A 22,389-nucleotide genomic window follows, 5' to 3' on the forward strand; every position below is an offset into this window, starting at 1 on the left:
GGGACTGAGTTTGTTCCTTTCTTCTATTTGATACGCTTGTGGGGAAAGCTTGAGATACAGTGCTCCAGGGTTTAACAGGGAAAAGGGACTCAGATTATTGAGGTTCAGCAATGACGGCGATTAGGATGCCCTGTAGTTTGCCCAAGTCCTCCAGAAAAGGAAACCACTTTTAGTCTTCATTTTACAGCTGGCAGGCACTGTACAAATCAGTCAGCTCAGGCTGCGTGGCCCATGTCCCAGTGCTGTGCAGGACCTGCCTCTATCACCCGTGTGCACTGCCCGGATGGCGCCACGTGCATTGGAGCACCGGAAGGAGACGCGGAGCCGAGGCCAGGCCTTCCGGCGGTCGTTACGGGACGCCGCCGCCATCTACAGCACTCCGTAAAGAATATGCTGGCCGCCTTCATCTCCCGCGTGTTGAGGCGCGTTGCCCAGAAATCAGCTCGCAGAGTGCTGGTGGCATCCCGTAAGTCCTCAAATGACGCTACATTTGAAATTAAGAAATGTGATCTTTATCTGTTGGAAGAGGGTCCCCCTGTCACTACAGTGCTCACTAGGGCGGAGGGGCTTAAATACTACAGGATGATGCTGACTGTTCGCCGCATGGAATTGAAGGCAGATCAGCTGTACAAACAGAAATTCATTCGCGGTTTCTGTCACCTGTGCGATGGTCAGGAAGCTTGTTGCGTGGGCCTTGAGGCCGGCATAAACCCCTCGGATCACGTCATTACATCCTATAGGGCTCATGGTGTGTGCTATACTCGGGGACTTTCTGTCCGATCCATTCTCGCAGAGCTGACGGGAAGAAGAGGAGGTTGTGCTAAAGGAAAAGGAGGATCGATGCATATGTATACCAAGAACTTCTATGGGGGCAATGGCATCGTCGGTGCACAGGGCCCCCTGGGCGCTGGCATTGCTCTGGCCTGTAAATATAAAGGAAACGATGAGATCTGTTTGACTTTATATGGGGATGGCGCTGCGAATCAGGGGCAGATAGCCGAAGCTTTCAATATGGCAGCTTTATGGAAATTACCTTGTGTTTTCATCTGTGAGAATAACCTATATGGAATGGGAACATCTACTGAGAGAGCAGCAGCCAGCCCTGATTACTACAAGAGGGGCAATTTTATCCCTGGGCTAAAGGTCGATGGAATGGATGTTCTGTGTGTTCGTGAGGCAACAAAATTTGCAGCTAACTACTGTAGATCTGGAAAGGGGCCCATACTGATGGAGCTGCAAACCTACCGTTATCATGGACACAGTATGAGTGATCCTGGAGTCAGTTATCGTACACGAGAAGAAATTCAGGAAGTAAGAAGTAAGAGGGATCCTATAATAATTCTCCAAGATAGAATGGTAAACAGCAAGCTCGCCACTGTGGAAGAATTAAAGGAAATTGGGGCTGAGGTGAGGAAAGAAATTGATGATGCTGCCCAGTTTGCTACCACTGATCCTGAGCCACATTTGGAAGAATTAGGCCATCACATCTACAGCAGTGATTCATCTTTTGAAGTTCGTGGTGCAAATCCATGGATCAAGTTTAAGTCCGTCAGTTAAAGGGAGGCTACGTGTGAATTTATCATCAGTCTCTCAATGGAATGTTCACGGTCAAATTTAAGAAACTGTGTTCTCAACTCAAGGAGGAATAAAACTCATAAAACAAAAGCCTTGTAAGCATTTATTAAAAGAGATTATTAAAAGAGATTGAAAGACATGCATTCAATAAAAGTGATATTATATTCAATTATACTGTATATTTTTGCATTAAAAGATACTATATAGGTAATAATTTAGTGTGAATATCTTAAAGATTATTTTGAACTTATACAAGTCTAAAATAGGAAAAGGAGATTATTTAACTTCCCAAACTGTTTGTCATAACAGTTCCATTTGATTTAGCTTTATACTATTTTAATGCATTCTTTTCTTTAAAAGAAAGTTGTTTCCTGCTTCCCCTGCCATGGGTTTCTATGTAGAATCACCATCCTGAGGTAAGGAGATTACTTCAAGCTACTCAGGACACCTATGGATATGTAACCATTTACTTGAATTATCTAATAACGAATACAGTTTAGTGTAACAGTGTGCGCATGCGCACACCCACACACGTGGTGCTGAAGTTTGTTAACACTGACCGTTTTTCCAATAATATATGATATTTAACAGGGCAGGGGAGGAAGAACAAGGATTTTTTTTTCGTATTATTGTATCTTGTTACAATATTTTTAGTCTTTTAACCCTTAAGAAAAAATATAGCAAAAATTAAAATCTAGGGGAAAAACTGCATTCCGCTTTAATATTTAAGTTAAAGCTACTCTTATTTTGCAGTTCATTTATGCCCTTATATATTCTAAAATTTAATGGGCCATTCTGGTGAATTTCAGACTGAAAAATGAATAAACAGAGATGGTGATTCAAAGGAGTTAAGCAGAGGAGGTGACATTAATAAAAAGTTGAAAGTAAAATCTACCTTGCTTCTTACTAGCTATTAACCATGTGTTACTAATCACTACATGATCAACTATTTAGTATCTTTTAATGCAACAGAACATTCACAGATAACTTTTTCCAAAGGAACACACAACATGTCTTTTCTACAGTCCAGCACCATGTCAATTATCAAGTCATGATTTGGTGAAAGCAGTTTTACATGGTTATACTCGACTACTTAAAATCCTACTGAGCTTGGTGTTTGGTGTATGTTATTTTTCTGAGAGAGACTAAAAGCAGAAATGATAATTTGCCTGTGATTTAAGAATAGTAGGTGGAACATACCAAAACAGTCAAAGGTTAACCCTTTTTCTTTACTGTACAGCATCTACTTCTACAAATAGAACCTAGATTCTAAGAAATAAGAAAACCAAAAGCTCAGAGGCCTGGGAGAAGATGAACATATGTACATATATGTACAGGCTTAATCTCCGTATCTTCTCCCAAACAAGTTTAAACAGATAAGATAACCTAACATTCCTAATTCGGAAAGCAAAGATAAACATTGTTTTGCTTATATATAAGTGATATTACTAGCTAATATGTTTTGATTAGAACACCGCAGCTGTTCAGAGGTGCTTGGATTGGATTCCTACAATTAAAAACAAAAAAGGATTTTTCATACGACATTCAGAATAATAAGTACATTCTTCTAATGATAAAGAATTCTTTTTATTTTTACATACTGATATTTTCACATATTTGCAAGTGGAAGATAAGCTGCTCAATTAAGGCTATTTTATATATGCAATATACAGAAATAATTTTTAAAGTTTTTCAATAGATTCTTTTGATGCCAGCAAAAATTAAGATACAAATAATTGATTAGAAATGAAACCATCCCTAAATCAAGATACATAGATATTGTACTTCACTTCAGGGAAATAATCCAAATTTTGTTGTTAGAGGAATAAAGCATGTTTGTCACAACACAATATATGTTATCAAATTCCATTAAAGAAGGAGGTTTTCAATGTTTTCTATATTAAACAATGTTCAGATTTCTTGCATACATTGAGTAATTATAATCATATCACTGGTTACACACAATTCTGTAATCATGCAAAACAAAAAAAAGCAACCGAAAAATTCAAACATGTTGTTTTCAATTAGGTCAAGATTTATTGCTTGACTAATAATAGCAATAATTTATCAAGCTGTAAACCAGAGAGGTATAGAAATCTAGCAACTGGATTCTATTTCTTGTCTATAGTACTGGGTTACTCAATCTGTTTTATCCTCACGTTAAAATACCTACTAAGTTATGATAGTCATAATAAGAATTTCACTGCTGCAGCAAAGCTAGACTATCTGCAAAAAGGAAGAGTTCCTAATTTCTTAATCTTTATGATATGTTATAATGATAAAATATCATGTAGTGTGTGTGGAATGGAATAAGAAAGAAAGGAGGTTAAGAAAGATTTATAAAGGGTATACTAGATTAGAATTATATTTTTTTTAAAAAAATGGACATGTCTTCCCATCTAGTGTACAAAAACCAGAGCATATTGTTACGAAAATTTAACTTGAAATTTTATAAGAGCTATGTTTTAAAAATTGAAATATGATTTTATAATTGAAATATAATTTTTACATATGCAATATACAGAAATAATTTTTAAAGTTTCACCCTTCTAAAAGTGCACAAGTCAATGATTTTAGTACATACACAAGACTATGCAATCACCACTGTCTAATTCTAGAATATTTTTATAATTCCCATTTTCAGTCAATCCTATTTCCCCTGGCAACTACTAATCTACTTTTTGTCTCTAGATTTGCCTATTCTGGACATTTCATATAAGCCACACAATATGTTGGTCCTATATGACTGGCTGCTATCCCTTAGCTTAATGTTTTCATGTTTCGTCCATGCTGTAGCATGTATCAGTACTTTAGTCTTTTTATGGCTGAATAACATTCCATTTTATTTATCCACAAATTATTGAAGATTTAGAATTTTTTTCTACTTTTTGACTATTATGAATAAAGTGTTGCTGAGAAAAAATTCAATCACAAAGACAATAACAATTTTCAATGTATTGGCTAACGCAAACAATATCCCTTGCGATGCAATCCCTTTCGATTATAAACAAATAATGATGAAGAAAAGTGTTAAAATACTTTAAGCCTGATAGTTATCAACTTACATAATCTGTTGCTCCAGTTGGATTTAGAATTACAATTTTAGATTTGCATAAAATTTGAGAACAGTATGCAGATGTACCACATGCCCTGCACCCAATTTCCCTTTTATTAACATTTTATATTAGTGTGTGGCAAGGAAAGAGTAAATTCAGCAGGCTTGAGTTACTCAAAGCCTGCACATTTAAGGAAAGACCTCTTTTCACACTCCTGGGAGATAATCTCTGAACCCTTGGAATATTCTACCTGATATGAATGTTTTTGTGAGCCTCAGGCCTTGGGTCATACTATGCCAATATTACCAGATTAGCTTATCTTAATGATGTGTCCCTCTTTTACTCCATTGAGAAGATATACCTGGAAACTTCTGCCTGCTTTCTCTTGAACTTCTCTTCGTGTGTCTTTTTCCTTTCCTAATTTTAATTTGTATCCTTTCACTGTAATAAACCATAAGAAAAAACAATCCAGTTTTTTAATTATACAGAATAAGAAGCTATATATAAAAGAGGAGGTCCAGAGATATTAAGTGGCTAATTCAGGTTCACATAGTAAGTGATAGTGATAGCTATTGTTATCAGTCCATTCTCATGCTGCTATAAGGACATACCTGAGACTGGGTAATTTATAAACGAAAGTTTAGTTGACTCAGAGTTCAGCATGGCTGAGGAGGCCTTGGGAAACTTAACAATCATGGCGGAAGGGGAAGCAAACACATCCTTCTTCACAAGGTGGCAAGAAAAAGAATGGGAGCAGAGTGAAGGGGAAAGCCCCTTATAAAACCATCAGATCTCCTGAGAACTTACTTACTATCATGAGAATAGCATGGGGGAAGTCACCCCCATGATTCAATTACTTTCCACCAGGTCCATCCCATGACATATGGGGATTATGGGAACTACTACTGAAGATGAGATTTGGGTGGGGACAGAGCCAAACCATATCAGCTACTAATCATAGCCACTATTCTATTTTACTAGACTGCTTTTGTGTACAAGACACTATGCTTAGTATTTTGTATACATTATCCCACTTGATGTTTACAATATCCACATAATAAAGGCATTATAATCTACATTTTACAAAAGAGGAAACTGAGGCACAAGTAAGTTGCTCAAGATTTTGCAGTTTACAAATGGAGGATGCAGGATTAAAAGCCAGGCAACAAAATCCATACTTTGAAAATTGCTTTTTTGTACTGCTTTGTACAGTAATAACCAACCACAAAACCTGTTCTAAAAAGGTTCATTAATAAATGAATGAATACAATTAAACTAGAACTAAGGGATTTTATCAATTACTATAAACTGAGTCTAGATTGCAGGCCTAGAGTAGAAACACATAGACCAAGATTGGGAGGGAAACAGACACAGGAAATAGGAAGTAAGGCAGAGTAAATATGGCCACAAAAGTTGTGATACTCATCCCATTAAGAAATTGGATATATGTCCCTTCCTCTTGAATCTGAGTGAGCTTATGCCACTCTGACCAATAGACACCAGCAGAAATGACACTGAAATGCAGTTTCAGGGCCCAGGATATGAGAAACAGGCAGCTTTTGCTTCATATCTCTTGGGAACATTCTCTCTAGGAGCTGTGATTCTCCACTTTAGAAGTTCAAATACACTGAGAACCTCTTGCTAGCAAGGGCATGAGCAGACACTCTGATCACCAGTCCTGGCTGATCTCTGCCTTGCAGCCAAAGCTACAAAGGCAACAGACTCTCAGTGAGGCTATCTTAGACCCTCCAGACAGCCCATCTACTAGCTGAAAGCTAACGAGGGATGTCAGACAATGTCTGGCAAAACAGTAGAATCAAAACCAAACTTCTCCCAGATTCCCAATGTACAAAATCACAAGAAAAAATAAAAATGGTTGTTTTTAATATTCTAATTTTTGAAGTACTTTGTAGCGATAGATAGCCAGAATAAAAAGGGAGTTTTGACTCAGCAGAAATTAGAATTACATTGCTTATTCAAAGCCAGGGATCTCGGGAGAATAGGTGAAGTTTAGTAAACCAAGTCAGAATCAGAAAGCCCAAAGGATATTCCACTGCATAGGTTCATAATTTAGAAGTACCAAGGGAGAAGAGATGGGAATCCGGTAAAAAGAGGGTAGCCCAGGGAAAAAAATGACAACTGTTAAACATATAATTTTACACCATGTGGGGCTGGTTTCCAGATTAACTAGAATACCTACAACATGCGTTTTGAGGTTTTTAGAGTAAAATGTTGCCAACCATAGGTTTGGAAACACATTGCAGATTATATTTGCAATTTCAGCAACTTAGACTTGACTGAGTCCAGGCAGAAGTTTTCTGATTAATGAGTATTAGGCCTTAATGGGTCAACTCCAGCACTTGAAATGCCAAGGAAGTGTATGAACACTTCGTTGGGAGTGCACAGCTCTTTGTGACTATTCTAGCTAAGTAGTAAAGAGGAATCCAGGTAGCCAAGGGCTCGAGAGCATAGAATCTGAGAAGCAAAGAGGGAATGAAGTCAGGAACTCAGCCAAGTTAATAGCCATGAGATAAAGAAACAGAAGACTAAATCGGAGGGTAGGGGAAAGAGCGGACTTGAATAATGAACAAGGGTAAGGGAACTAGAATTAGGAGTTGGCATTTGGTGAGCTTTGTGCTATCACAGGAGTCAATACCTACTAGATGGATTGAATCAGTGGTATCTCACGTCTTGATTGACTCTTTAGAACCTAATGCTTCCTATCCAGTTTCACTAAGTCTTAAAGCAACCCTTCCTTCATGTGGCATGGAAATAAATTAGAGTCTGAACTTTGGTGTCATTCAAACCTGGGTTCAAATCACAGCCCTGTCATCTATGAGAAATGATATCTTTGGAAAATGAACTAATTCTGTGTATCTTTGCTTTTTCATCTGTAAGAAGGTTAACCCATATGACTGTTGTAAAAGTTAAATGAAGAACTAAAGTGACATCTAGTCCAGGCATACCCAACGTGATCAATTTCTGTCCATAGGAAGAGAGAGCTTTTCACTTAGAAAAAGAAGAGCATTCAGAAGAGACTATCCCATGTCATCTGAAAGCAAGCAAAAATCGTAGGTGTTTTGTATAAGGATCGCAGTGGTCAGAAGAAAATGAGAGCAGTATATGGGATATATTTTCTGAAATTCAGCTACCCTTTGTTTTCTTGTGACCCTCTTTATCTTGACCTAAGTAATTCTCCTTCAGCTAGCTTTGGATACAGAAAATAGTACAGAAGGGCCAACAAGTATCGACAGTAAGATTAGATGTACAAGCACTGGAACTACCCAATTTGCCCCAAATTTTGTTCAGAACTGGGGTTTATTGATATATCGACTACAGTAAAGTGTGTAGATATCGTGCAGGCACTAAGTTTGTAAGATCAAGGATGTGGAATACTGCTTTTATTGTAATATAGATGACTATAGATAACCTAATACTAGCAATTCCCTTAAAATTTGCCCCATTCTTTCTATTGTAGATTCCTTTAAAGGAATGCTCTGAAATAATATTAATAAAAACAATGATCTGATCAGGCTTGGAACACAAATCAAACAAAACTCTGCATTCAATCAGCATTATAATTCTTTTCCATTGACTTAATTTATGTCTATTTGATCTATGAGGCTGATCTATATAGCAAACAGCAAAGATGTACTGGAATTTGAGAAGAAGAAATGGAAATTTTCTGCTGGCGTTATGCACAGAAAGGAACACAATCAAATTAGGAAACACTGAAGAGCAACAAAGACAGTTCATACAATACTTTCCTTTTGACAGGCCAATAAATACTCAAGCTGAATAATTTACCAAAAGAAAAAGGGCTCACTGGAACCTCATGACCTTTTGAACAATGAGCAGGAGTTCAATTATCCACAAACGTTCTATTAAAAGGCTGCTTTCCAGGACACAGTGTTATTTTAGCAGGCATATGTTAGAATTATTAAAGAGAGGGAAGCACTGCCTTTGTAGTTTCTGCTATAGTTTGTTACCTTGTTTTTAAAAACTGACTGCCACATGAAGTAGCACTTTTCCCAAAAAAGGAAAAAAAGGGTAGGAGGAAGCAATTATTTTAATAATGATTCTGGCAAGTACGAACTATTAGATTTCACTGGAACACTTTATCTGCATGTTACTAGAATGATACTGTCACTTTAGAAAGTATATAATTTGCTTCCATTAGAGACAGAGTAACATGCCAACAGCGCTCAAAGAATTTTCTCCATTGCTGTCCACATGGACCACAGTGTTGTGAGCTGCTAATCAATTTCTCAGGTGTATCTAGGCTTCAAGAACTGGAGAGCTTTCTTCTTACTCTATCTTGTGCAAACTCATATCTTCCCTAAGACAAAGGTCTGTAGAAGTCATGTGTGGAATATCACATATTTTGGAATTAAAGCACTGGAGTTTACTGCTATTATGAAAGAACATTATGAACTCAGATCTTATAGAGGCAACACAGTTCCTATGATTTAAATTTCTCTTCAATAATCCTTTATCATTTCTCTGTTTTTTGAATATTCTTCTGAATCCTTTATGTATCTTTCCATATTTTTCTGAATTGCTGAGATTAGAACTAAGAACTCCATACAGTTAAAACTCTGGTCTAAAGTTAGTAGAAAAACTATTTCACTATTTTTACATTAATATTGGTTTATTCACCGAATTATACTTACTGAGGAGAAAGAGTTGAATTCTTATGAGAGCACGATCAGCTAAATTCTCAAATATACCTGCATTCAGACCCAGCAGAGGTGGAAGCTTGTCCTTTCCTGGATGAATTAACTTCCTTTGAGTCACTCTTTACTACTCTATTAAAAAAAGGAGCATCACACTGAACTTGTAGTGCTGTTATGAGGATTAGAAATTAGGTGTATAAAATCCTTTCAGCTTGACACACAGTGAATACTCCATACAGTAGGTATATTTTTCCTTCCCCTCCCCTTCTTTTTTTCATCTCCTATCTTACGTTAAATGTTTGATTTTTCTCACATATCTTTACAGAAAAACATTTCATTTGCCTTTTACCTTTCACAAAAGTCATTTAGATTTTGACTCTGTCATTCCAAAAGCTTAGTCATGATTTTTTATTCATGGATTCCAGAAACTCATTAACTATCATTTTTATTACATTACATAGATCATCAGTGGGAAATTTAGATGTCACATGGTCTATAAATTGAGTGTACCATACCTGTAGTATAGGCATGAGTTTCTAGGAGTGGCTTTGCTATTCTTATTATCCAGACTTATCTACTTTGAACTGACCATTTTCTAATAACTCTATTAAATTTTATTTTGCCAAGTGTTATTATGAAACATAGTACTTTCTAGAAAGATTTCATCAATATGACATCTTTCAAATCTCCAAAACGCTATGAACCTTACATATATTAATTTAGAAATCTGACATATGTACAATAAGTTCACATGTGTACAAATGTTTCCTTTGAGAATAAATTTGCTATCTCTATTCCTTAATAAGGACTTTAGTTTTGTGTTAATCAAAGGTATTAAGGGGCAGGTGGTGACATGCTGTCAAGTTAGAGGAGCAGCAGTGCAAACATCCTATTTATTAATGTTATTCATAAAGTTTCTGTTGTAAACAGCGTTAAACTACTTACTATTCACCAAAAGCGTATAAAAAGTGTATCAGAACTTCAAAATCAATGACATATTGCCCCCTACCCAATGCTACTCTTCAGCAAAGAGGGAAAAAGCTGCTCCTCAAACTCAGCATGCCATTTTTAAATTCACACTTAAATTTCCACTTGAGGAGGTAAGCCAAAACAAACTAGTTCTCCCTGAGATGCACCATGGGAATAAGTGTCCTCCCAACTTTAATAATTATCAGGGTGGAGTCTTTTTCCCACTCCCCTTTTCCTTCTGAATAGGGTTTGCTTACTAGGCCCTAGTTGTTCTCTACTCTTCTATTTGCATAATTCACAGAAGTCAACTTGCTGGCTCTATTCTGTCCCATAGAATGATAGTCTTTGTTTGATGAGTACACTGTTCTCTCTTTGTGGCTATAATTAGGGATACACTACATAAAAATTTTAAAATGAAACAAACATCAGCATTTAGATAGGTAGATATTATATTTCCTAATCATACCCTGATTCAAGACTGCTTCCTTTACAAATTAACCTAAGTGAATGACTTCAAAACAGTGTAGAAAATATTTATTTAAACATAGGCTAGCTCAAGAATATGTAAATAGCTGTTATTGCCATTTGATTCATTACATGCAATCTATAAAATTACATTACTCACATTACTATAGGTAAGAAGTATATCATTATTTAGTTAACAGATCTTGAAATAAAAATTAGAAACTGTGGTTTTCTATCCATCCGCAATATTTTATTAATGATTTCATGGGTATTTAGGTAAAGTATTTTCTTCTTCATTTGATACTCTATGCAATTCAGCTTAATTCTTCAAATGTCAAATGTTTTTAATATTATTATTTTGATACTTTCTTAACCTAGATACCTAATAAGATATTTTTCTAAAGAAAGTGATACACAAGGCTATAGAACTACTATAAGTAAAAGAAACACTTACATATTCAAATCACACAAAATTTCAAAGACAACCAAATAAGATTGTGCTATATAGACCTAGTAGCATTGGGGAATAACACTTCTGATCAGGAAATTAATATAAAATAGTATTTTCAAAAGCAAAATATTTGGGCTCAACAACGTGCAGTGAAATTTGATTTACAAATATTTTGCCCTAGTGGGATCTTTCTGGAGTTTTATTACGCTTGAATTTTCAATTTGATCTACATTTGCTGCAGACTGGTTCACCCAATGGTTGATGGCTAATTTTTGAATAACATTGAAGTGCAGGAAATACTACATTTATTCATCTTCGTAAAAACTGTGGTTGAATACTCTTGGAAGTATAAGTCTATATTAATAACCATATGTCACAGCATGATTTTGTACATTCTTAAATAGTAGTGAACATAAATTTTTAATATAGGACTTTTTTTTTTGGCCAAGAATCAGAAGACCCTTACCTCATTTTTTAAAAAGAAATTATTTGTTAACATATGGAAAATTTGAATTGAATTGCTATCTGAGAAAATAGGGGTCTCTGGTGGCAAACACATACGATCACTTATAGCTCCCATTTTTTGTGAAGGCTGCAAATATATCCAAGATGCAAGCATATCTCAAAGGATTGCATTACCTTTCCCTTATTATACATATGTCAGACTTTTACATGTGCAAATAATACTGAAGTCTGAATTCATACCACTCTATTATGATTGAGGAATATTGGAATATCTGTGCCTTACTAAGAAAATTCTCTAGATTTCTGTCCAGATGACTGTAACTGGCTAGTTATGATTTTCATGATCTTTTAGAGTCCAGAACTGAACATTCTATAGTCTTCTGGAAGATATGTAGTATTTGAACTAGGGTGCCTGACACAAATGCAAAAAGAAATGAGGAAAGTGAAGTACTTTCTAGTGGCCACATAATTAAAAACATGCAATAGATTTGACTATAATCTCTTCTTTCCTCAATTTAACTATGAATGAACCAAAGTTAGTTATGATAAATGTTATATGAGAACCAAACATAGCAAACTTACCTATTACACTCAGCACTGAACACGTTAAAGGCTCCACAAATAAAGAGTAAATAAAGTAAATATATAGTTCTACTGAAAGGAGAAAAACTGAATATATTGGTCAAGAAGAGAGAAAACGAAGTTACACTTAGGTAAAATTGGCTTTCTCCAACTGCCTTTTCTGAAAGATTTCCAAAAAGGAACTGAGGGTGGATTTTTTAATCTATTTCTTTTGCTGGTAAAGATACATGTTGTTCAAAAATGAAAGGTAAAATCAACAGAAAGGGAGTGTAAGACTTTTTTAAAAATATAGTATGGCGTTAGTTTGTAATAGTCCCATTCCTTGGTAAACCATATTCTAGAACTGAAAAATCATATTGCCTGTTGAAACGTAAGGAATTTTGAATGATCTGTCCTTTTAAAATAGTTATCATTGGTGCTAGATATTACTGATTTAAAATTAAACTTTGCTGCATACTAATATAAATAAATGATTAAATAAATACATAGAGAAGAATAGATATGTCTTCCATGCAAAAAAATTCCAAGGAATTTCTGTAAATACTCTGCCTTTAAGTAGGTGGAACATAACTCTCAACTCAAGTTTGGGCCACACATAGTGACTTCCTTTCACAGTATAAAATAAAATGGGGAAACACAGTAACTTTGCAATGGAGAAAACTGACAAATACTACCTAAGCTAGGTAATCAAGGTCAATATCAACAATAATAAATCACATTGATATTATCTATCCTTGATATGACGTGATGGAAATGGCACTTTATTTTTGTGGTCTCCCCAAAACATGTAACTCTAGTCTAATCATAAGAAAAATATCAAACAGATACTTCTAGAGTAGCATTATGTAAAACACCTGATCAGTACTACCCAGACCAATCAAGGTCATACAAAACAAGGAATGCTTGATGTAGGAACTAAGGGCTTGGCCCTCTGAAGTGTCACTGAAAATCACTGACATGAAGCAGATTAATAGGAGAAAAGGTATACAAATTTATTTAATGTGCATACATGGGAGCCTTCAGATTGAAGACCCAGAGATTCAGGGGAAATTGTCCATTTTTATGCTTAGGTTCAACAACATATGGACAGCCATGTAGAAATATGACTGGACAAAAAATGGTATGATCTAATCCTAAGAGACTGAGTGGGGAACCCAGTAAGGCTGACTGTCTGGATTCTTCTTGGCCTGAGCATTCATTCCTTCCTTCTGGGTGGTGGGCTGGACCCTCACTGGAAAAGGAGTCTTGTGAACTACAGTCAAACAAGATAGTTTGATCTTAAAAAGATAACTTTTATATGGCCAGTTTTTAGACAAAAATGAGGAGGGATAATTGGAGTAGTATTTTTAGGTATTTTGGTTGACTCTGGGGATAAGAGGTTCTGGTTTCTAAGACCTGACTTGGTGAAGAGAGATTCTAGTTTCTATATAGGTAGCCTTAGGGAGAATGGGGCTGAGAGACAAGAGGGAAGGAGGGCAGAGAAAAATTTTTGCTTCTGAGTTGATTCTGAGGCTTTCATTTTGGGGTATTGTTTTCTGAGCTCTAACACTGCCCAGAGGAGTTAGGAAGTAAAGACAACCAGTAATATGGTATCCTGGAAGAGATCCTCGAGTGAAAAAAGAGCATTCAGTAAAAACTAAGGAAATCTGAAAAATAAAGGATGGACATGAGTTAATAATAAGGTTTCAGTGTTATTCATTGTGATCATACCAATGTAAGATATTAAAAACAGAGGAAACTGGATGTGGGATATGTAGGAACTCTGTACTATCTTCACAATCTTTCTGTAAATCTAAAACTGTTCTAAATGACAAACTTTATTAGAATTTACAAAAGAATTCCAAAATAATTAAAAAAATAGATTTCTATACTAAAAATGGATTATTCTCATAGAACTTCAAACGCAAAAAATGTATTTTTAGTATTTAGTCATCAATCTAGTGTTTCATTTATGCCCAAATATTTATTTACAAAGCTGTTAATTCACTGTTTTGGGTGTCAAGATAGAAAAAATATCATCAGATTAATAAGGCCTGTCATAAAACTGAAGAGGAAAATGTCAACTAACTAAAATTTTAAGACAGTAAATGGTTTTAAGCTATTAAAGGGTTAATTAAAACTTTTTATATATTAATGCTTATTAATGTCTAAATTATTGTATTCCATTTATTTTTAGAAGGAATTAATTTTGGATATAAGTATGTCAATATGAATTTTAATATAGGATAGTTGATTCAAGCTAATATGACTTATTGTGAATTTTGGTTTTGTGTTTGTATCTGATTGCAAAGGTATAAATTTTGAATACAACAAAATATTAAATATTCAAAATACTTAAACTTACATTTATTAAGCAAGATAAAATGTTACTGTTTCAGCCAAAGCATTAATACTGTATGAACATGCTCTCTTCTATTAAATGCAAGTTTAATTATCTTAATTATTCTGGCTCAGTTAGAATTTTATTATGTTGTATCTATGCTGCCACATTGATAAATACCTCTAGGTGCACAATCATAGCTACTATATTTTCATATGTGATGACTTTCCTAAATTGGGCATTTTATTTTTATAAAAATTTTATATTGATTACATGTAGTATGAAGCTTTTAAAGTGAATTAAAGATTTTGAAAATAATCTTCTCAGTGAAAACTGAAATAGAACTAATCTATATTTTTTAAAAGCTGAATAAATTGTCAAAAAGTGAGCAGTATTAATAATGACAGGCAATTTATTAATGATCAGGTCATGAACACGGAAGAACACTAAGCATGGAAACAGAACAGACTGAAAGAAATAATTACATGTTATTAATCAAATATTTGTAAAATACGTATCATTTCTATCTAAAAAACCAGGTAAACCTCTAATTCCAGATCCTGGGTCAAAATGGATATCTCTGGCTTATATATTTTTGTATACCTCTCTTGATAAAGAAAGTAATCTGAGTTGCAGTATTTTATTTCCAGTCATGATTTGGGATGAGAGCAGAGTAGCCTGACATTCACAATACTTCAGTGGGAATTACAGCAGTTAATATATCAATTTAATTAAATTCTTATAGTGATTCATGATATAAAATATCAAAATAAGTTACCTTGCACACAAATAGACAAAAGATCAATGTTGTGGGCAGAGATACAATGAATTAAATTAAAGTATAACTGTCATCTACTGAAAGGATTGTGTACATAAGTAGGGGTTTTTTTTGGTAAAGCAATCACTTAGAAAGACATCATTTAGGAAAATTAGCTAAGATAGATCTCAGAAGGTTCCAGAGACTCCTAAAATCAGCCTTAAAGCAAAATCTAAATTTTTTTATCTTATTGTTAATGAAGAATCAAATAACTATCTTTGCATTAAATAAAAATAAATGAATTTTTTCCTTATGTTTTACTAAACATAATACAAAATTTTGCATTTTCAGATGTGATTTGCCATTAAATTTCAGCGTTTTTAAGTAAACCGATATCATTACAATCCTCATGGAAAAGCTATACATCAAAGAAAACATCTGTGTGTCAAAGAGAGAAGAGAGAAGAGAGAAAAAGTGGCATCAGTGAATGAGTTGATCAGGTTTGCTCATCTTACTACCACTTTGAACTAAGTCTGTTCATGTAATTCTACAACATTTCAGAAGGAAAGCTGCTGTTTTCTTCTGCTGATAAAGGCAGTAGGGGCTTGGGCAATGAAAAAAAAAAACAAGATAAGATAGAAAAGAAGAAAGAAGGGAAGAAAGAAGGAAAGAAAGAAACGAGAGAGAGAAAGAAAGAAAATGCCATCAGTATCCTATGTGAGTCTTACTGCTTACAGTGTGCTAAAAAATTAATAATTGGTACTTTTACATGTCAATGGTTTATAAATAAATTTGTGATCATGTGTTTCTCTCCTTTTGGCTCTAAGCATCTTCATCTGGAAAAAAGAATGAGTTGAGTTGTGTTTTACTCAGATACTTTTTTTTTTTTTTTGAGACTAAGTTTTACTCTTGTTGCCCAGGCTGGAGTGCAATGGCTCAATCTTGGCTTACTGCAACCTCTCCCTCCTGCATTCAAGGAATTCTCCTGCTTCAGCCTCCCAAGTAGCTGGGATTACAGGTGCCTGCCACCACAACCAGCTAATTTTTTGTATTTTTGGTAGAGATGGGATTTCACCACGTTGGCCAGGCTGGTCTTGAACTCCTGACCTCAGGTGATCCACCTGCCTTGGCTTCCCAAAGTGCTGGGATTACAGATGTGAGCTATCACACCCGGCCAGATATCTTCTAATGATACATTTTATAGACTATTTGTGAACCTAAAATATCTGAGACAGGTCTCAACCAATTTAGGAAGTTTATTTTGCCAAGATTAAGGACCCAGTCATGACACAGCCTCAGGAAGTCCTAAGGATGTGTGCCCAAGGTGGTCAGGGTACAGATTGCTTTTATACATTTTAGGGAGACATATTAATCAATACGTACAAGATGTACATTGGTTCAGTCCAGTAAAGCAGGCCAACTCAAAGGTGAGGAGGTGGTGTTTCAGGTCATAGGTAGATAGATAAAAGAGGTTGCATTCTTTTGAGTCCTTGATCAGCCTTTCACTGAAGACACAATTTAGTCTGGCTCAGTGAATCTGCATTTTTAACATAAACAATAGGGCAGAGAAAGCAATCAGGTATGTATTTGTCTCAGGAGAGCAGAGGGATGAATTTCTGTCCTACACCTGTGAAGAGAGGCTATTAGTTTACATGGCCAGGATGAAATTCAATACAACTGTTTTAAGGCAAAGATCTTGAGGCCCATAAGGAATTTCCTTGCGAATAAATTGTGAGGGAGGTATGTAGCTCTTTTTTCTTTTTAGCTATCTTATTTAGGAGTTAAAATGGGAGGCAGATTTGCCTGATGTAGTTCCCAGCTTGACTTTTCCCTTGGCTTAGTGATTTTGGGGTTCTGAGATTTATTTTTCTTTCACAGTTTTATGGTGAAGAAATCATACCTAGCTCAGTTCCTGTGCTGTAATTTTAGTTCAGTTACTGCTAGAGTAATGAGTAATCATTAACTTATAAAGTATTTTGCTTTATTTAATCAAGCAAAATAAGTGTGTGTGTGTGTGTGTGTGTGTGTGTGTGTGTGTGTGTGTGTATTAGTTCTGAAATCTTCCAGCCAGTTAAAAAATATTAGGACATTTCTGGACATGTCCTTTAGAAATACAATTACCAAATATTCCCCCCAAAAATTGAGTTTTCACTCTCACCTTCAATAATAATTGTAGGGGAGAGAAAAACTTTCCTTCTACTCTCAGAAGGTTTGATAATTGAGTCTATGAAATAACCTGACAGTAAACAAATTAACCGGAGAAAAATCATTTTAATTATGTGCATACGCATAGGAGCGCCACAACATTTGAGACTCAAAGAAGGGCCAGATGATTGAAGTTATATAATATCTCGAGGTACAGCAAGGAGTAGGAGTTTGGGGCCCTTGCGGTGGTGACAGTGACACAAGTTATGCAAGGGGGAGGGGAGAAAATGCATGGCGAACAAGATTGTCTTGTTATGCATAGAAAAGTCTTTCAGGTATCAGAGGAGCCCATGGAAAGAACAGGTGACAGCCTGTGACAACGTCTGTCTGGGCATGGAGTTTCTTCTCCCTGGACTCACCCTTCCCTGGTTAATGAGATTCCTGGGGAGTGGGTTCATGAAAATTGAGGATCTATCTATTGACAGATAAGGGAACTTTAGAGAACCCCCCACCTTACACTTCAGGAAAGAAAGAGAAGCAAGAGACAGGCGCAAAGGAGATAATCAGACAGACCTTGGTTCTCCTTTGGTTCAAAGCACTCAGCATGCCAAAGCACCATACTTTGGGATATTTGCTGAATGCCAACATAATCTACTATGTTGAAAAACTCCCCTGGTTATGCTAGTAGTATGTAATAGCACTGGCACTAGGAAAAGATAACAAATAAGCAAAGAAAATAGAGTTCCATTTCTCTAACAGGACGGCTGAGTCACTTCTCACTGAAAATTAAGATTAGTCATAACAGAAAATCTCAAATTACGGTAGATAAGTTTCACATCATTTATGTATCAAGTCATTCATGGTAGATAAATTTCAAGTCAGAAGTTTATTTCCCTCTCACATAAATATTGGCAGACCATGATTAATGTGGTGGCTCTATTATCCTTAGGGACCCAAGCTCCTTTTATGTGCTACCATCTTTAACAAGTAGTTTCCACCTCATTTTGCAAGATAGCTATGTATCACATCCACATTCCAGATTTACAGAATTTATGCTACCATCTTGCTTACATTCTTGGGTCATATCTAGCTCCAGAAATGGTTGACAAATAACATATTTTTAACAGTCCATTTGCCCAGTTTGAGTTTATGGACTTTATTGTTGAGAAAGTAAGATATTGGGAGATACCTCACAGATACTAGAAGACAACTGGTAGCCTCTGCTCCCAGTCTATCCTTGGGCAAAATGTCCCTACATGTTGAATATACTCATTCTTCTATCCTAAGGTATCTTCTGGTTCTAGCCAACTATAAAACAAAAGACAAGATTATCTTCTCTTTGCACCCGGTGTAGACCTGTGGGGCAGGATTAAAATAACCACAGTAAAAGTTTCCACTGGGAAAAAGAAAAAATGTCAAATATTTACCAGTTACTAGTTCATTTTCATTTTTATGCACTCATCTGAGGTGATTTTTTTATTAGTAATTTTCTAACTCAGTAGTCCTTAATTAAAAAAAAAATCTCAGGACACTTTTGCAGTTTTATAAATTCCTGAGTTACACGTTATTACATTCATCAGTTATTGAGAAGAGCAAGGAGCCTATTAAAATATAGGGTATGTCTATCAATATTTGCTGCTTTATAAAATTGAGACTTTTAAAAATTATTTATTGGCTAATTTATTTAAAATAACAACCGTGGCACATGTTAACATAGTCTTAGAAAAAAATGAGGAGTGGCATCATCTAAACATTGGAAAATCTTCTTAATGTCTGACTTAACAGAAGACAACTGAATCATGATATCTGCTTCTGCATTCAATGTATTGATGTTAGTGAAGTAGATGAAGAAAATCCAGCTTTGCATAGCTAGAAAGTTGGAAGGGAGAGATGCTTAAGCAGCCTTTTTGGAAAACTGTGGTTATTTTTCTTTGATGGTACACCAAAACTTGATGAACGGAAGTTTCTTAAAGGTTAGTTGCAATGTGAAATCTGAAATCAAATTAATTTTTTATACTCAGTTACAATAAAATGCAGTTGTGTGTTTTGCATTTGAAATGGTCTTCTTACCAAATTCATGGGTATTTGGAAAATATTGGTTTCCTGGGTTAATAAGGTTTTCCAAACGTTTACATGCTTCATTATATAATATGAAAAAAATTCATATTTGTTAATATCACCACAGAAAAGCCTTTACAGGACTGGAAAGCTGTCATGCTCTTGGTCACAGATATAATTTTCCAAAATTCTAATTTTTGCTTGAAAGCTCAAATCTTATCATTGGCAACAAATAGCATCAGTTATTTTCCTTGAAGTGACAGGTTTGCTTTGTTCATTTTAGAAAAACTATCTCTCCAATATTCATGTCAGCATAACCATAGTTTGTCTGTCAATCATTCTTTCTAGTAAAAATGATGTTGCATGAAATAAGGGGCTAGGCCAGTTAATATCAGTGCTTTTTTTTTTTTTCAAAACAACCATCATACTTCTGTAAGCAAAAGAGGTGCTTAATGCGTACCTCATATTTCATCACATAAAATATTACAACAAAGTACTCCAGAGTCAAGTTTTAATAAGATGATTTTTAGTGTTTCATCAAGGACATTATGAGTGAAACTATGTCTGTATATGAAACTGTATGATGAAGAAAAATGACTATTAGTTTAATTTGCTGCCATTGCCTTCATTCCTTTTAAAAGTCACAGCCATTTTACCATCATTGCTTTAGAAGTTTCAATGCAAATGTTTACAGAGAAAAAAAAATAACAGGCAAATGATGTCTTAGTATTATGAAGAGCACCTTAACCTCACAAATCCCTTGAAAGGATCTTGGGAATACCCAGCAGGACCTCAAATCACTGTGAGGTTACAGCATGAACATTTACATTACTTATGGATGCTGCCTCATTGCACAATTTTTATTTTCATCAGAATTTTTGGTGTGACTGGCTTTGACGTTATAACCAACACTTGTTTTATTAAAAGTATAAATCTTTGTCTATCTGATAGAAAAATCTCAATGTTACCTTAATTTGCTTTTCTTTCACTATAAGTAAAGATGAAGATCTTTTCTATTTACTATTCACTATGATGCTAGTGCTGGGATAAAGGAACAGTTCCATGGGACAGAATGAAGGATTTATAAAGTGACTTAAGTTCATGAGGGAACACAATTTATGATCAAGGTTGTATTTTCTTAATGGTAATCACTTGGGAAGGAGCTAGAAACTTTAAATGATATTGGGATAACTGGCTAGCTACGCAAAAGCTAGATAGAGCTCTGATTTACATATTGTATAAAACATTCTGAATGTATAAAAGATTAAAATGGTAAAAATTTCAATCCATAAAGTAGAAGAGGGTAATTAATTTTAATATTTTACATTTGAAACATCTGTTGAAGTACAACACAGGACAATCAGAAGACTTAAGGAAAATAAATGATAAACCTGACCATACAAAATTACTTAAATTTCTAAATGGCAAAAAAGCACAAAATAAATACTAACAATAATATGGGAAATATACACATTTAACATATACCACACACAATTATACTATTTAATATATTATGTACTACTATAAATCTGTGAAAAAAAAAACCTCTTATAAAAACCTTATAAAAACAGGCACAGGAAATGTATGTAGGCAATTGAAGTAGATTATAAAAACAATTTTAGGGCCATTGTATTCTAGGGATATTTGAAGTCAATCTCTCTCATTTATAGATGAGGAATCTAAAGTCCAGGGAGGCATATATAAAAGTTAAAGTTTTTTACTCTCCATTAAGTACTTTAAACACTATAGGTTACTTATCTGTTTCTACTAAGTAACGAAGTTACCCAAATCAGATTTATAGTCAAATATATACGAATATATGTCAACTATGTATATTTGACAAATATATATGAATACATGACAAACATATTTGACATATATTTATGTCAAAAACAAAATATGAATTTTTCTTTTTTTTTTTTTTTTGAGACAGAGTCTCGCTCTGTCAACCAGGCTGGAGCGCAGTGGCGAGATGTCAGCTCACTGCAAGCTCCGCCTCCCAGGTTCACACCATTCTCCTGCCTCAGCCTCCTGAGTAGCTGGGACTACAGGCACCCGCCACCATGCCCGGCTAATTTTTTTTGTTTGTTTTTAGTAGAGACAGGGTTTCACCGTGTTAGCCAGGATGGTCTCCATCTCCTGACCTCGTGATCCGCCCTCCTCGGCCTCCCAAAGTGCTGGGATTACAGGGGTGAGCCATCGCGCCAGGCCAAATCTTTTATATATAGATCTCATATATGAGATAAATGTATATATCATATATAAATATATATATCTCAAATATATTTGACATATATTCATATGTCAAATACATCACAAAATATGAATCTTTTATATATAGATCTCACATATATATGTAATATATATATCATATATATCTCACTCTGTGACCCTGTATAAAAATGCAAATGGCATAGGATGACCTTTAGCTGTTTGCAACTGATAGGTTTTTAAAAACAGATTAACATTATCTAAAAATAGATTAACTGTATTGAAATTGAAACTATCTGCTCCCAATATATAGGGCTAGATGTAGTGGTTGAGAACTTAGGCTCTCAAGACCAACGTTTCCAGTTGGAATCTTGCTTTCAAAACGTGAGTAACCTGAACAACTTACTGAAACCCTATATGTCTCAGCTTCCTAATGTGTCATCCTAGTTCCTAAAGTTGTTGTATTAACTTCTACTTAAAGAGCTTATGACAAGCTGTGACATACAGTAAATGCCCGGTAATTGTTGGCTATTATTATTTTCATCATTATTAATAGATGGGGGCAGTTCTGGTGACCATAAACAGCTCTCCCTTTTGTGCATGGTTCCACTGTGGATTAGAAGCATGTCTTATCTTATTGTGCACCACTACAGAAATGA

The 22,389-nt window shown here is 35.0% G+C and overlaps 1 protein-coding gene across 1 annotated transcript; it reads left to right on the forward strand.

Moving 5' to 3' along the window:
- The first annotated feature begins 239 nt into the window (after positions 1–239).
- PDHA2 (pyruvate dehydrogenase E1 subunit alpha 2) lies at positions 240–1,744 on the forward strand. Its single transcript, XM_526637.7, has one exon. The coding sequence runs from the start codon at positions 391–393 to the stop codon at positions 1,555–1,557; it is 1,167 nt and encodes a 388-aa protein (XP_526637.2). The 5' UTR covers positions 240–390; the 3' UTR covers positions 1,558–1,744.
- Positions 1,745–22,389: the final 20,645 nt, after the last annotated feature.

Source organism: Pan troglodytes, chromosome 3 (genome assembly GCF_028858775.2).
Source record: "Pan troglodytes isolate AG18354 chromosome 3, NHGRI_mPanTro3-v2.0_pri, whole genome shotgun sequence".
Taxonomy (NCBI): domain Eukaryota; kingdom Metazoa; phylum Chordata; class Mammalia; order Primates; family Hominidae; genus Pan; species Pan troglodytes.